This window comes from Urocitellus parryii, chromosome 3, assembly GCF_045843805.1.
Source record: "Urocitellus parryii isolate mUroPar1 chromosome 3, mUroPar1.hap1, whole genome shotgun sequence".
Taxonomy (NCBI): domain Eukaryota; kingdom Metazoa; phylum Chordata; class Mammalia; order Rodentia; family Sciuridae; genus Urocitellus; species Urocitellus parryii.
Window position 1 is genome coordinate 4,050,941 of NC_135533.1, and position 14,903 is coordinate 4,065,843.

At 36.6% G+C, this 14,903-nt stretch overlaps 1 protein-coding gene across 7 annotated transcripts in view; it reads right to left on the minus strand.

Moving 5' to 3' along the window:
- Lmbr1 (limb development membrane protein 1) overlaps window positions 1-14,903 on the minus strand; it is a 161,303-nt gene that overhangs the window by 54,389 nt on the left and 92,011 nt on the right. For all 7 annotated transcript variants that reach the window (XM_026380352.2, XM_026380353.2, XM_026380354.2 and 4 more), the window contains 4 exons: window positions 7,267-7,393; window positions 6,746-6,814; window positions 5,857-5,921; window positions 1,918-1,990 (listed from right to left, as the gene is read on the minus strand). In XM_026380352.2, coding sequence (XP_026236137.1) covers window positions 1,918-1,990; window positions 5,857-5,921; window positions 6,746-6,814; window positions 7,267-7,393 — 334 coding nt within the window. The remainder of the gene's footprint in view (window positions 1-1,917; window positions 1,991-5,856; window positions 5,922-6,745; window positions 6,815-7,266; window positions 7,394-14,903) is intronic.

The following is a 14,903-nucleotide window of genomic DNA, read 5'->3' on the forward strand; positions in this document are numbered from 1 at the left end:
TGCATTTCATATTATGGTTAGCTTTCTAGCCAGTGTTTTCCTTTTAATTTCTTTGGATATAGTGAACCACTTTTGAGTTGAGGAGTCAAAGGACTGAGGATTCTGAAGGAACCTTTCCCTACCACGCAATAGGAAAGTGAGAATAGGCTTCATTTTTATTTTTTGTCTTGATAAGACTTAATTCAAATTCTTTCATTCATGGAATACTATGTTTTACCCTTTCTTACCTAAAGACAGAAATAACACACACCACAGGCTGGAACATGTCTATATACTGCAGGAGATAGTCTGACATCTTGCTAGAAAGCTAACCATAATATAAAATGAAGCCACATCAAAATAAGTGACTCAGGCTTGTTTACTACATAAAAGCATGATCATCTAAAGAAGACAAATTTATTTCAATATTCACTTTAATAAAATTTTATAAACTTTTATAAAGCTGATGCTGTTGACTTAAGTTTGTAATTCTGAAATTAAGTAAGTTTAAATTTTAAAATAACTTTAATCCAGTTAGAAAAATAAAAGACACATGGAGTTCTAGTCTTTGACACAATTTATCTGTACCAAATAAATAACTTAAGGTGATGAATTAATTTTCCTATTTGTAGTTGAAGAAAATATGTGTGTGTGTGTGTGTGTGTGTGTGTGTGTATACACACTCTAAGGTTTTAGTTTAGTAATAGAAACTGGACAGTCTGAATGAAGATTCAAGTAAAGAAAGCTGATGAAATTATTTCAAAGGACAAGTTATTGGAAATACATAAAAATGAATTTAAATAATCTTTGCCTTTTAACAAGAACCACAGAAAAGCCCCAATTTATATCTAGAGAGTCTTGTGTGGGATGCCTAATTGTTTTTTAAAAAGAGCACATTTTAAGAGGAAAACATAAATAATCCTAACATAATGCTAGTAATAAATAAAACAAAACATATAATCCAAACTGAATCATCAAGGAGTCTTCAAACTGAGCTTATCACATACATTTTCCAGGACTGAGAAACTGTTGAACACTGACAGAGACAGTTCAACTTTCCAGCAAGATTTATTTTATTTTTTGATTCACTAATCTCTCTACCATATTTAGATATATTTCATATGTGGTGCTGAGAATTAAACCCAGTGCCTCACACAGGCCAGGCAAGTGCTCCACCACTGAGCCACAGCCCCTAGATATATTTCTTATTTCTCAATATTTCATTGTAAAAATAACTTTCCGTTCTATACCTACTCTTAAATTATGATTCTGAAACATAATTAGATATTAATCTGATCTTGATGGAGAAAGGGTGGTTTTTCAACTTTTTAAAAACATGCTACATAAGAGGAAAGTACAGGGTGAAAAATCACTCAGGTAAAATTAAAAGATATTTACCTAAACTATGTCATTTCTCTGTTAAACTATCATTACACTTTTCTTCACTGGAAACCAAAAACAATACATAATTTGAAATGAAATTTTAGAATCTTTAATGTGCCTACATAGATACCAACTGATAGCCAATAGTATTCCTCAAGACAACAGAGTTCACAAGTAAAACTTTGAGAGTCACGTTTGGCACCTTTGTGTCCAAGAAATATGCTACTCTTTATCTTAAAGATCTCAGCAGAATGGAAATGAAGTAGGGACATTACAGTCACTAATGCTGCATACAGACCAAACCACCTCTGCACTTGCAAATCACCTGAAGAGCTGGTGGTAGAAGGCTGCTGGCCCCCCAGTGGCCACTTTCTCCAGAGGCCAGCTGTGCTCATCACAATGTATCTACATCCAACTCTTGGCAGATCCCCTTCACCTGGAAGTCCCTTTGTTACTCTTAAGCCTATAAGAGGTTTTTATTTCTTTCCTTTAATTATCTGTTATTTTTTAATTAAACAGTTGTTACACTGGTCTAAATATGTAATATACATGTACCATTTAGCCGTCTCTGGAGTGCTTCTTCTTCTAGGGTAATAATATAAATTTGCTCATCCAGGTCTTCAAGAATCTAAATTTAAAGACAAAACTATTCAATTATATAACATTACAAAGTTCTTGTTTATTGACTATTTAAGCTACTTGGTCTATTATTTCAGATAATATATTCACTCAAATAACTAAGAACCCAAAATAAAATGTCCAAACTATTTTATTTATAAATTAAGCATGTTTTATAGATGTTGTATTTATTTTCTACAATTTAGTGTATAAATAAACACATCAAAACTTTATTCTCACAAAATCTACATTCATATAAATTGGGTATTGTTAAAGTTTAAACTAAAAACATCTGCAGTTTTCTCGATGGCAAACAAATGTGTGAATTTTAAAGAGTCAAAAAGCTAAATATAGCAAATATGTCTTCATGCCAAAGCTGTTATTTTAGAGCCGGAAGGAATGATCATCGAGTCCAACATTTGTCCTCCCATTTATATTTACTGACAGAATTTCTAGTTCAAGGAGTCTATAAACTACATCAGTAACATGCAGAACCTTCCATTTATGTCATGTCTATACATTAAAAACACTCCATGAATATTGAACACTGATGATATCAAAATCATCTGACTTAGTATTGGGAATAATATTAGCAAATTATATTTTTATATTGTGTACAATATAAATATGTAACAAATCCCACCATTATGTACAACTATAATATACCAAAAAAATGTAGAAAAAATATAAAAATAAAGTCAATATTTTTTATCCTCTCATTTGGACGTGACTATTGCCAATATGTTCATATATAGAAATATACTGATCCTGTTAATCTATACAATGTTAATAATTATAATCTTTTAAAAACATAAGTTGAGACCAAAACAAATCATCCAACAGACAGAACCCTAGAGAAATGGGTGTTTTTACATATAAGCCACTCACTATGAAGCCATACAATAGTAAGAAAAGAACCTCACTTGTCAATTACTGATTATATGGCATATTACCTGCACTGTCTTAAAAACTGATAAAACCTAATGCTTCCAGTTCTGCCTTTGCTAACATAACCATCCTTCTATGAAAGGGGAAAACATGAAAGAAACCCAGAGCTGGTATCAATGTTCTCTATCATTCAAACTCAAAACTACTTACTCAATCATGAGGGGTTGGAGAACAAAGTGCAATAGTGGAAACTGTGTGCCCTTTCAGCTGCCTAATATGATATTCCTAAATCACTCAATCCCTATCACATCTGGAATTTTAATAGTTTGTGTTATATTTATGTAAAGCAATCCAAAAATCCCCAGTCTTTCAATAAGTACTTATGGTCCTAGAACTAAGCTAATCAGTGGGTGGACATACCATTTCTTCCCCCAGGAAGCCTAAACCTGAAGGGGGCAACAAATAAATAATTAGGATGAATTAATGACGAATAAATAAATAATGACAATGAATGACTGTCCTATGAGGGATAAGGAATGGGAAGAAGGGGAGGAAGTCTTCTCCAGATAACCAACAGTGAGGCCTATCCAGGGAGACAATACTTAACCTGAGACAACTGGCACATGCCAGAAGGTGTGATGGTCCTAAGGGAGCAACAGAGTGGCCCTCTGACAGAACCAGTTGGATAACAAATCAGAGGTGCCTACACAAGTGGACAGGGGTATACCTGTATGGATTATGACAGGAAGGCTCTCTCCCATCAAAGCGTTTCATCACTTTCTAATGTTTCGATTAGAACTGACCACTTCTGCTTGTTTTACTTGCAAATTACTGAATGTTACGTACCATCACAGGTGCTGAATGAGTGACAGCATTAGCAGGACAGAGGTTCATATGTCAAGTGCCCATGAGCATCATACCCTTGATTTCTACAATACCATAAAAACACTCCCACCATCACCATTTTATACTCCAAAAAAACAATGGCTTCCCAAGAAATGCTCTCTGCCTTCAAAGCCTTTGCTCTACTATGTACTAATGAGGGCTTAAATATGGGTCAGACACAGACTTTGACCTCAAATGGTAGAAGAGGTCAAATGAATTCAAAAAGTAATTATAGGATTAAAATCAATGTCAAAAGCGAGGCTTAAATAAAATGTTCTGAAAGGTTGGAGAAAGAAAGATTACTGCCAGTTAGGGAGAAGAAAGTCTTGGCCAGTGTGGCTGATGGCTGGAGCACATCACCCAGTGATCTGAACTGACAAGAGGAAGATAGGTCTTTCAACAAAGGAAACCATACAAGAAACACAGAGGAGGAGAGGTCCACTCTGCAGGAAAGCAGCAATGTTATTCTGGAGCTCAAGGAGGAACAGAACAGTGCTCCAAAATGGACTCTGAAGCCAGCCTCTGGGTTCAAACCTACTCCATCACAGTTCTGTGACCTAGGACATGCCATCTCCCTGAACTGAAGTTAGTTCAGCCATAAAATAACACCACCTAACTCATGGGTTTCTCATTTATAATACCACCTAACTCATGGTTAAATCATCAGGAGGCAACGAAATTTTGTGTCCGATACAGTGCTTATCACTACAGGTTGTATAACAAACCACTGTTATTATGTGCTAGGAGTAAGAAAGAGGCAAATATAAATATGGCTTTGAGGAGGTCATTAATAAGAGACGGGTTTGGGAGAAAAATTAGCCTGAGGAGGGGAGACAAATAAGGAGTTTGGTTCTACATGCTGAGCTTGCAGCTCCATGAGGTACTGGATAGCATTTGAGGTGCTAAAGGCTATTTCCAATGTCTTCTCTTTAGAATCAGACATTTAGAGGTGAGGTCAGAGTGGCAGGGGTGGTCCAGAGCACCCAGAAGAGCATTAGCAGAACTTCAGAACACCAGAGGACCTTAGGCCTCTTTCTATAGGAAGCAGGGAGAAACTATAGGAATGCAGTGTCACAAAGCCTCTCTAAGATTTGACAGCATGTGTGCTGTGGGTGTGCATACATTTATGGAGCAAATATAAAGTTAGACTTTATTTTTAAAAGAAGATAATGATGAGATTATAATTTTCAAAATTAAATAAGCATTTACTAAATGATTATCTACTACAACATTTCCTCAGGGTTTTCCTTTAATGAATCACCGTGATAGGGGTGACAAACCCATAACTAAAATAACGTAGTATTAGTCAGTTAAAAAGGTGAACATGAGAAGTGCAGAGGAAGGAGTTTGATTCTCAGCCTAGAGCAGAAACACGAGGTTCAGAACCAGGCAGAGCCTGCGGCTGATGCTGGAGTAGGTAAGAGGGACAAAGGCATGACTGGAGGGGAGCGGCACAGAGCCTTGAGGGAGCAGAGGGGTAGGAGAGGTCAATCAGAATGGGCTAGGAAAACCCAAGAGCATGAAGGGGTTAGAGTTGAATCTGTCAGCAATGACGATCCAGTGAAAATAACATAAGTGGCAAATTCCTAATTACAGCCAAGAAACTATTTTCTCATTATTAAATATCTGACAAAATAGTTAAAGATAGATGAAACTTAAGAATAGGTCATCAGAATTACTATCAATTCAAAATCATCAGAATTACTATCAATTCAAAATCATAAAAGAATAAGCAAAGTATAATTCGATTATAATATATAATGTGCAAATTTTCAAAAGCATTCTGCTTTGTAAATCAAAACATGCAGTTAATTTTCAAACAATAGAATTGTTTGATATAAAGCAATGAATATTTGTAAATATCTGCAAAATTTTCTCTTAAAATTGCCTAGCCAAATTTTTACCAAAGTGCCTATAATTAGTACTTTTAAAGCAAAAACAAATATGGTTTCTAAACACAAAAAAAAATTTTTAAAAATGTAAAATTTAGTGATAAACCTACAAAAATACTCTTATTTCTAAAGGCTAATTCACAATTTAAAAGAAGTTCAAATGTAAACATACTTAATTAATAAGCCAAATAATTTATAGTAGAATACTTACTGCTGGCTTCACTAGCAACTGGCCCATTACTGTGAACATGCGGGAAAGGCCAACTGGTGTACACACTGCAGAAATGAGAAGACCACCAACAGAGAGATATATACTTTAGAGCTCAGAAAGATAAAGCACAGAAAACTAAAACAACTCAAACAGCATTGTTTTAAGTAAATTCTTGACTCTAACAGATTCTCCCAGTTCTCTGTCAGAAGGTTCTTGCATTTCATCCATGAAGAGGCTAGAGGAGCAGTGTGAGGGGCGGGCAGCGTGACATCTGATGAAAGGTAGTTAAGGCGAGAGAAGGTTCAGGACACTTAAGATTCTAACAGTGGGATGACAATAAGTACTTCTGTTTAAAATAAATTGTATAAAACCAAGCAAAGAACAGATTAAATTTCATGTACTGGTAGAAGTGAGAACCTGAAAAGAATATTTAATAGTGACAACTATAGTCTTAAGTCCTTTGAAATACATTTAACAACTAATCCCTATGATAGGATGTGATGCCTCAAGTAAAACAAAACAAGTTTTGAAATAAAAATCACAAATTCATCACATATTAACCTACCATTTCCATTTAAAAATAGACTCTGGTGCTCTGAATGGGTTGGGGTGGGGTACTGGACATGTGAACAGGAATCGAGCAAGACAGAGTATAAGAATGTGTGTCGGGGGTGTCCCTCTCTCTCTCTTTTTCCAACCCAGCAGAAAGGCTTTCCTCAGAGAATAAAAAAAGCATATTATTATTTCAAGATTTCAGTTTATCGAATTTATCTTGAATAATTAAAAATTCTCCAAGTTGTTAAGGAATCTCACCAGGAAGCTTTCTCATAATTTCCCAGAATACAAAACAACTACTCTCCTATCAATATCAGGTCAGAAAAATACTTACAGAGAAGTAACAAACATCCCATCAATGATATACAGGAATATAAGTAGGGTAGGTAGAACTCCCAGAGGTCTATAAAAAATGTAAATAACTTTAATAAGTTCAAAATACTGCACATTAAGATGTTTTATCTTAATATAGGCTGACTATATTTAAAGTATAATAAACATTGTAATTGCTTATTTGAGTGTACTAAACCATATAATTTCTAAATTGTATGAATAAAAAAATATAAAATAGAAGGATAGAAAATAACCCTTTTGCAAAACCTGTTTGGAGGAAGGAGAAAAAAAAAAGAGCCTCTCTAAAATTTTAAGAACAGAAACCAATTAATTAAACCAATTACTCATAAAACAAACGCACATTCATTTCTTAAATACATATAAAGTCTTCTTAATTCTGTAAATCAACATCAAGGGTGAACTATATAAAGAATTATTTAAAATGTTATTAAAGTCATATGTAATTATATCCCAAACTATGGTCTCCATTATAGAAACTGATTAATACAAGTAAATCCGCACCATATAAAGATTCCATGCTTGCAGCATCGTTGTCAATCAGTGCTGAAGCCACCCACACTATCCCAAGAATCAGTAATGCCAGCAGCAGCAGCATGACCAGAGTTTCCAAGATGCGGGCTCGTATTCCCTGAAAATGTGTGAGAGAGATGATTTTAATATTTTATTTCATTTCATGAACAATTAGGCTTCAGTCCATATAAAAGCCTATATAATCCTTTGGGAGGAAAGGAAATACTTTTATTAGATTTATTTATATATTTATGAAATTTACCTTGTTAATTTACATAATGTTTATTACATCTAAATTTATTTAAGTTTTTATTTATTAAAAAATATAAAATGCTTAGTTTATAATGAATAGACTGAGTTTTCAAAATTATAGTAAATACTATCAAGCTTGGAGTAAACTACAAAAAAAATTATGAAAACACTTTATGGAACCATTTTGAATAATTACTTTCCTAACACTTTTCACAAAGAAAATAATTTATGAATTTCTGCCTATGATTCTAGTCAAGGGGCTCCAAGGCAGTTGTTGCAGCAGAGGGCCAGTCTGGGGAACACAGCTTGGTGGGAGCATGGTGTACCAACTCCCATGGCAAGAACCCACACAGCAGCTGGTGGCCTCCGGAGCCCTCTAGCGTGCAGCTGCAGAACTACTTGCTGCAATCCAACACCACAAACTCCAAGGGTACTATGGCAACTGCACATACTTCCCTTCTCATATTTGATAGAATTTGTGTTAATTCACAAGGCTGGAATATAATAATCATTACGTACATTTTCAAATGTAAAATAAATTCTGACCTAGGGACCAAACCAGAGGCCAGACTTTTAAACTTGAAAACAAGACAAACACAGAAACTTCTTTATACTCCTGCAAAGTCACCAAATAATTGTTTCTGTACCTAAACTTAAAGATGTATATTATTGTTTTATACCTATAACATCTAACACAACAAAATTATAAGTATATATGTGTTTCTCAATAAATCATGTCATCCTTCACTCCAAGTTAAATAAAGTTAAATAAAGACCTAAAACATACATTCATTTCAATTTTGTCCTAAATATTCTTTTCTATTATCTCAATAGCAGAAATAGGATGCACTTAAATCACAGCACCCTAGTTCAACATAGAGAGGAAATGTCTTAAAGCCATGGAGACTTAGTCCAAGGCCTGCGTGAGAACCTGAGGCGAGTGGCTTTCTCTTGCCAACCCCTCAACAGTATCATAGCCTTGCTACAGGGTTGCCCTTGGCAGACTTGAAACACTACATGGGATGTGAACGCCAGCTCACCTGAAGCGCACACATTAAGGAAGGCTGGAGAACCAGGACCAACCAGGTCTGCATTTTAATACATGAGCTCTAACACCAAGCAGCTATTGTTCACCTGAGAAGAAACTGAAAAAGTCATAAACTGCTACAGCCAAACATAATGGCCAGCCACAGTATTTCTTTACTGGAGAAGCTTTTAAATCTCCACTTCACAACTTCATACACCAAAACACACCATCACCTTTCAATGGTGATTTCACCCTCTTTTCCTCCCACCCTCTCTTCTAATCAACAGTCGATACACATTAAACATTCTGGTCCTATACACAAAACAGGTAAGGAGAGAGGAGGACTTTGGCAGTGTGTGTCATGCCCTCCCAGCTACCTTTTCTGCCTCCAGCCTGTCCCCAGAAATATGTGAGATAACCAGCAGGGTTCCCAAAACATGTAACTCGTGGGTTTTAAGAGTCAGGATATCTGAGCAAAACAGTTTAATATTGTTGGATTATAATACAGTAGGGCTCCTAGGACCTGTCTGAAACTTAATATTCAAAAAAATTATAAAATTAGGTAGAGAGAAGTGATGGGAGGGGAGGGGAGGGGAGGGGGGGATAGGAAAGATAGTAGAATGAAATAGACATTATTATTACTGTGTGTATATAGGTGACTGCATGACCAATATGATTCTGCAACCTGTACACTCAGAGAAATGAGAAATTATATCCCATCTGATTCAATTGTATGATATATCAAAGTCATTGTACTGTCACGTACAACTAATAAAACAAATAAAAAAGTTTTAAAAATTACAATTATGTTAAATAATTATAATAACATAAGTATAAGCATCATGATAATAAATTTTGGGAAGCCAATCACAATAAGACTTACAAACTTCTCTGGCTGTCAGGTAAGAAATATTTGTTAGCAATTCCACTTGTTTTCTTCAAACACACCCCTCAGTCGGGAGGCACCTCTCCTCAGTCTCTGCCATTTCTCGACACCTGACAGGCAGAGACAGTCTTATTCTGGGCTGCCTTCTTAGGATGAGTATAATAGCACTCAGCCTTCCATCTGGACTGTGCCCTCGGAAGCAGAGGACAGACCTGTTTACTGTCCAGGACAATAGAGACGTGACCTCCAATCACAGGTCAGACAGGCTTGCTTGCAGCCCATAATGAATGCTGTGGGCTCCCCAAGCCTGGGTCTCCTCAGCTGTGACCCACGCCCACAGTGGGGCAGGCAGCCTCTACCTAGCTGTGGGGCTCAGGGTAAGAGGAACCTCCTCAGGAAATTTTTGCCCTTACTGTGCTGTGCATGACAAAGCCCTCTGTCTCTGACCCAGAAATCTCAAATCTCCAGCCAACATCCACAAACCTGGCAGGCTGTCAGCTCCCACACAGGATAAAGTCTCAGAGCCTTCACAGGACTTGTCAGTTTTGGCATTATCGAAAAAAAAGAACAAGCACCCATCCAAGTTGGGTTAAGGAATATGAAAAGACTATCCAGATCTAGCAAAGATCCCAAACAGTGGGCAAGCTGACAAAGATGTCCATGCACCTACTGCTGGTGCACATCAGAAGGCTGTGCCATAGAAAGGATGTGGACAAACCCATGAGTGCCATGACTAGCAGGATGGACGTCACCCTGACTGGAACAGTAAGGCCAGCAATACCAGCTTAGAGATCTCACAGGCATGATGCTGAATGAAGAAGTCCTACGCTCAGTAAATGGTGCCAAGAATGAGGCCACAGAGCTTTGTGTCACCTGAAGACATTAGGAATTTGGTTTGGCCACAAGCAGTCATAAGGTCACTAGGGATAAAGGTTCCTTGCTTAACGGGGCAGGCCATGGCCTTCTCCAAGCTCCATCGTCCCTCACACCCTACCCCAACACAAATGCCACACAAAAAAGGACAGGTGGGCTAAAGTGGCAGTCTCTCCGTCCTGAGGGGAAGGGAGATCACACATACCCACGGGAGTACGAAGGGGACTGCAGGCAGAAGGGCCTCAAACTTCTATGGTTCTACTGACTGTAGTGGCCCAGGGCACCCTTCTAACTGGGCCTGGGAAAAGGCTACACAGAACTGCTGGTAAATGATGAAAAAAAAATTTAAATAGAGACAAATATAAATAATTACCTGTTTGGTTACACACTAAAATGCAATTACAAAAAAAAAATTTTGAAAGAAGTGATTTAATGATGATAATTCTAGTCATCTTACCAACAACTTCATGTTTAGATAGAAGGAGAAAAAGAATTCAAGAAAACCTCCATTTTAAATAGAAGTCATTTAAATTATGTCCCTCTTTATTCTGGTAATAGAGAAACTGAAATAATGCTATTAAACATTTAAGATTAACACTAATCTTACTAATATCAAAGTCACAGTACTGGGCTGGGGTTGTGGCTCAGCAGAGAACACTACTCTAGCACATGCAAGGCCCTGGGTTCAATCCTCAGCATCACATATAAAAAATAAATAAAATAAAATAAAGGTATTGTGTTCAACTACTTCTAAAAAATAATATTTTTTAAAAAAAGTTACAGTACTAGGACCTGGTATCAAAAGCAATATTACTAAGATTTTATAGAAAAGAATAATCAACATAGTAAAAAGCAGAAAACAAGTTTAGCAAAATATTAACAACAAAATATATTTAAAAAATACTGACACAGAAAACATAAAAACCAAATATACCCACTATAACTATATAGGCAGATTAGGTAAAAAAAAAAAAAAAAACAGCTGTATAAGCCATATCTATAATAAAACCATACTAAAAAAAAAAAAAAATCAGTGAAAGCCATGCATGGTGGCACATGCCTGTAATCCCAGTGGCTAAGGAGGCTGAGGCAGGCAGATGGCAAGTCCAAAGCAGCCTCTGCAAAGGCAAAGTTCTAAGTAACACAGTGAGACTCTGCCTCTAAATGAAATACGAAATAGGGTTGGGGATGTGGCTCAGGGGCCAAATGCCCCAGAGTTCAATCCCTAGTACAAAAAAAAAAAAAAAAAAACCTCATAGGGCAAAGAAAATTTGTATTCAGACATTCAAATAAGTTTTATTATTAAGGAAATAAAGTGCTCAAAATTTACAAAACCTGGGCTGGAGTTGTGGCTCAGTGGTAGAGCGCTTGCCTAGAAAGGCCCTGGGTTTGTTCCTCAGCACCACATAAAAATGAAAAATAAAGATATCGTGTCCATCTAAAACTTTTTATTTACTATTTATTTTTTAGTTTTTAGGTAAACTAAAAAATAAATATTAAGAAAGAAAATTTGCAAAACCTAAAAAAAAAACCTAAATAAGACACAATAAAGGAAGAAATTAAATGTAGTAATTAACGGGGAAAAAAAAGCAAAATAGTAAGAAAATTAAAAGATGGCTCTTTAAAAAGGATTTAGATAACTATCTGGCTAGAACAATTAAGAAAATAAAAGAACAAAACAGTAGGAATGAGAAAAAATACAAACAAGATACAGAATACATTTTCAAAAGAATACCAAATAACAATTCTCTTGTCAATGAATTGAGAAATAGGATGAGATGGGTAGGGTCCAATTCTAGGAAATATATGTTGTTAAAACTGACTCAAGCAGAAGAGAGAGAAAAAACAAAAGAACATTATCCTTTGAAGAAACTAAAAATATTGGCAAAAAACTTTTTTTAGTAAAAGCTGTTAGCATGATTGTTTTACAGATGAGTATATTTGAAACTTCCAAATAACAGAATTTCCATGCTAATTTTATTCCAAAAATAGTATGAAAAGTTTCATAAACAATTTTTTCAGATATTAAAGATAAGCATATATACACACAAACTGAACCTACACATCCAACTATAAAAGACTGAATGAATTATGACACTTCAGAATAAGAAGCTATGTCTTAAACTATGAGAAATGTTCATAACACAATTCCACCATGTGGAATTAAAGTCCGCAGACCTCAGTCTTTAAAAGTACATTCAGAGGGGCTGGAGATGTGGCTCAGCGGTAGCACGCTCGCCTGGCATGCGTGCGGCCCAGGTTCGATCCTCGGCACCACATACAAACAAAGATGTTGTGTCTGCCGATAACTAAAAAATAAAATATTAAAATTAAAAAAAAAAAAAGTACATTCAGAGCAAGCAAGTGTAATCAGTATTATACTAACAGTCTTTATCTCTAGGGTTACAATTTTGGAGAGTTGTTTTTCTTATACACTTTTATGCTTTTCTATTTTTCCAAATTGTCTATAGTGAGTATATATGACTAAATAATTTTTAAAACAAACTAATATTTCAATTTTTTTCTTATAAAGGTTAAATTCCTCAAGATTGTCACCCAAAACACAACTTAAAATTTTCCTAGTTCAGTTTGTAAGCTAGACAGTACAGTAAGCTGGTTAAAGCCTCTATTCTAGCAATTGAATTGACAGCTGGGTTCAAGTATTGCTTCTGCCACTTAGCATATAACCCTGCAAATTACTACATTTCGGCCACTTAGCATATAACCCTGCAAATTACTATATCTCTTTGTGCCTCAGTTTCCTCCTGTGAAGAGGGGGATATGAAAAGCACCCTCACCTCACAGGGCTGCTTGAAAGATCAGATAAATTAGTATGTGCAACATGCTTAGCACAGTATCTGGTACTCAGTCAACACAATGTAATAGTTAACACATGCTTCACATTATCACTTCTGATAATTATCACTTCTATTTCCAAATCGATGTTTTACTACCCTCAACTACCATCTTATCATCCTCTTCTCCTTGTCTCTGCCACCTACAAACCTATAAGAAGCAACCCCATCTTCCTTCATGACTAGGAAGCCACCTAGCTCCTAAGTGGCTGCCATAATGTCCTCTACCCTAATAAGTATAGTACAAGCTTGGGTCCAACTAACTTAACCTCCATTCTACCATAGCTGCCCGCAAATGTGCTAATAATGCCTAACATCTTCAACTTCGAAACTGCTCTCAGTTCACAACTTCCCACTGTTCTCCAGTTTCAGACCACTGACCTGGCCCAGGTGCTTGTGGTCATAATTTCTTCTTCCCTGACCTCTCCAATCCTTCCATCAGTGCTGTTTCACTTGCCTGCACTGTGAACTAGTAGTGCGTTTTCATGACAATCCAGTCTCAATGGTGTTCTAGTAGTCCTTGCCCCACTGACTTCCACCAGGCCAAGTTAAACAAGTCCTTGACTGACTTACTCCATGAATTCTCAACCCTGTGAAAGAGATTCACAAAACCATCAGAAACCTTGGCTACAACATTCTAAAGTGGGCCTCAGTGTTACTTGGCTATCTTAACACTGGCTTTTGGCTGATTTTAAGAATTCCCATCATGGTTTTTAAAGCATTTTCCTTCCTTTGTGATCCATCCTCTTCTTTCTTCCAACTATAGCTGACTTTATCTCTACCTCAGTAGGATACGGCACAGTGGCCTGTGACCCCCTTGGCTTTCCTCCTCTACCCTGCTTCTGTATGGTTTTCTTTGATCCTATAAAAGAAGACACTTTGGGTCTCTTTCCTCCCATAGCTCAATCCCAGATGGTTATCTCTTCACAAGCAATTATTAGAGTTTCTGAAACAGTGGCATGCATCAAAGTTACAAGGGGCTTGCCCTTTCCTGAACACTGATCCTGAAGCAGTAGCAGCTCAACTAAATCTGGGGAAGATGGTTCACTGATACACTGTTCTTTCCTTATATGCTCTGACTCCTCCTGTAGCCAACAACCCTGAACTGTATGTTTTTAGACCAAATCTTACCACTGTGACCAAGGCCCATAAAAACCAACTGCAATCTTTCCTAAGATACACACAGGTACCCTAAACTTATTTCTAGAATCAACTCATCATTTTATTCCCTGTATCTGCTCCTCCTTCAGTGAAATGTACCTCAATGGTATCACTGTTTATGCCAACATTTGTGAAATATCCCTGTCATCTACTTTCCTGCACCCCCATTGATGAGCTTTCATCCAAACACCAAGTCCTTCTGACTCTACTGTTCAACTCCAGAACATCCCCCCTCATCCCCTGCCTCCACACCCACCCAAGAGACACTCCAGTATCACATCTCTACAAGAACATCAGGAAGAAATGCAGTCACATGCCTTAGCTCTCAGGCCAGAAACATTTAGACAAGAAACAAACACCACTCTCTCTGTAGTAGAACCATATAAACTGCTCCAAAATTTATTTCAAATTGGTCAATATTTTTTTGTTAGAGCAATATAATTACACATGGTATAGTTGGTTCATTTCAATAAAATCATACACACACAAAATTTTATTTCAATCCCATTCCTCTGCCTTTCCCTCCCCTTCTTCCTCCCCCTAGTCTCTATTCTACTCTCTATTCTTCCTCTAC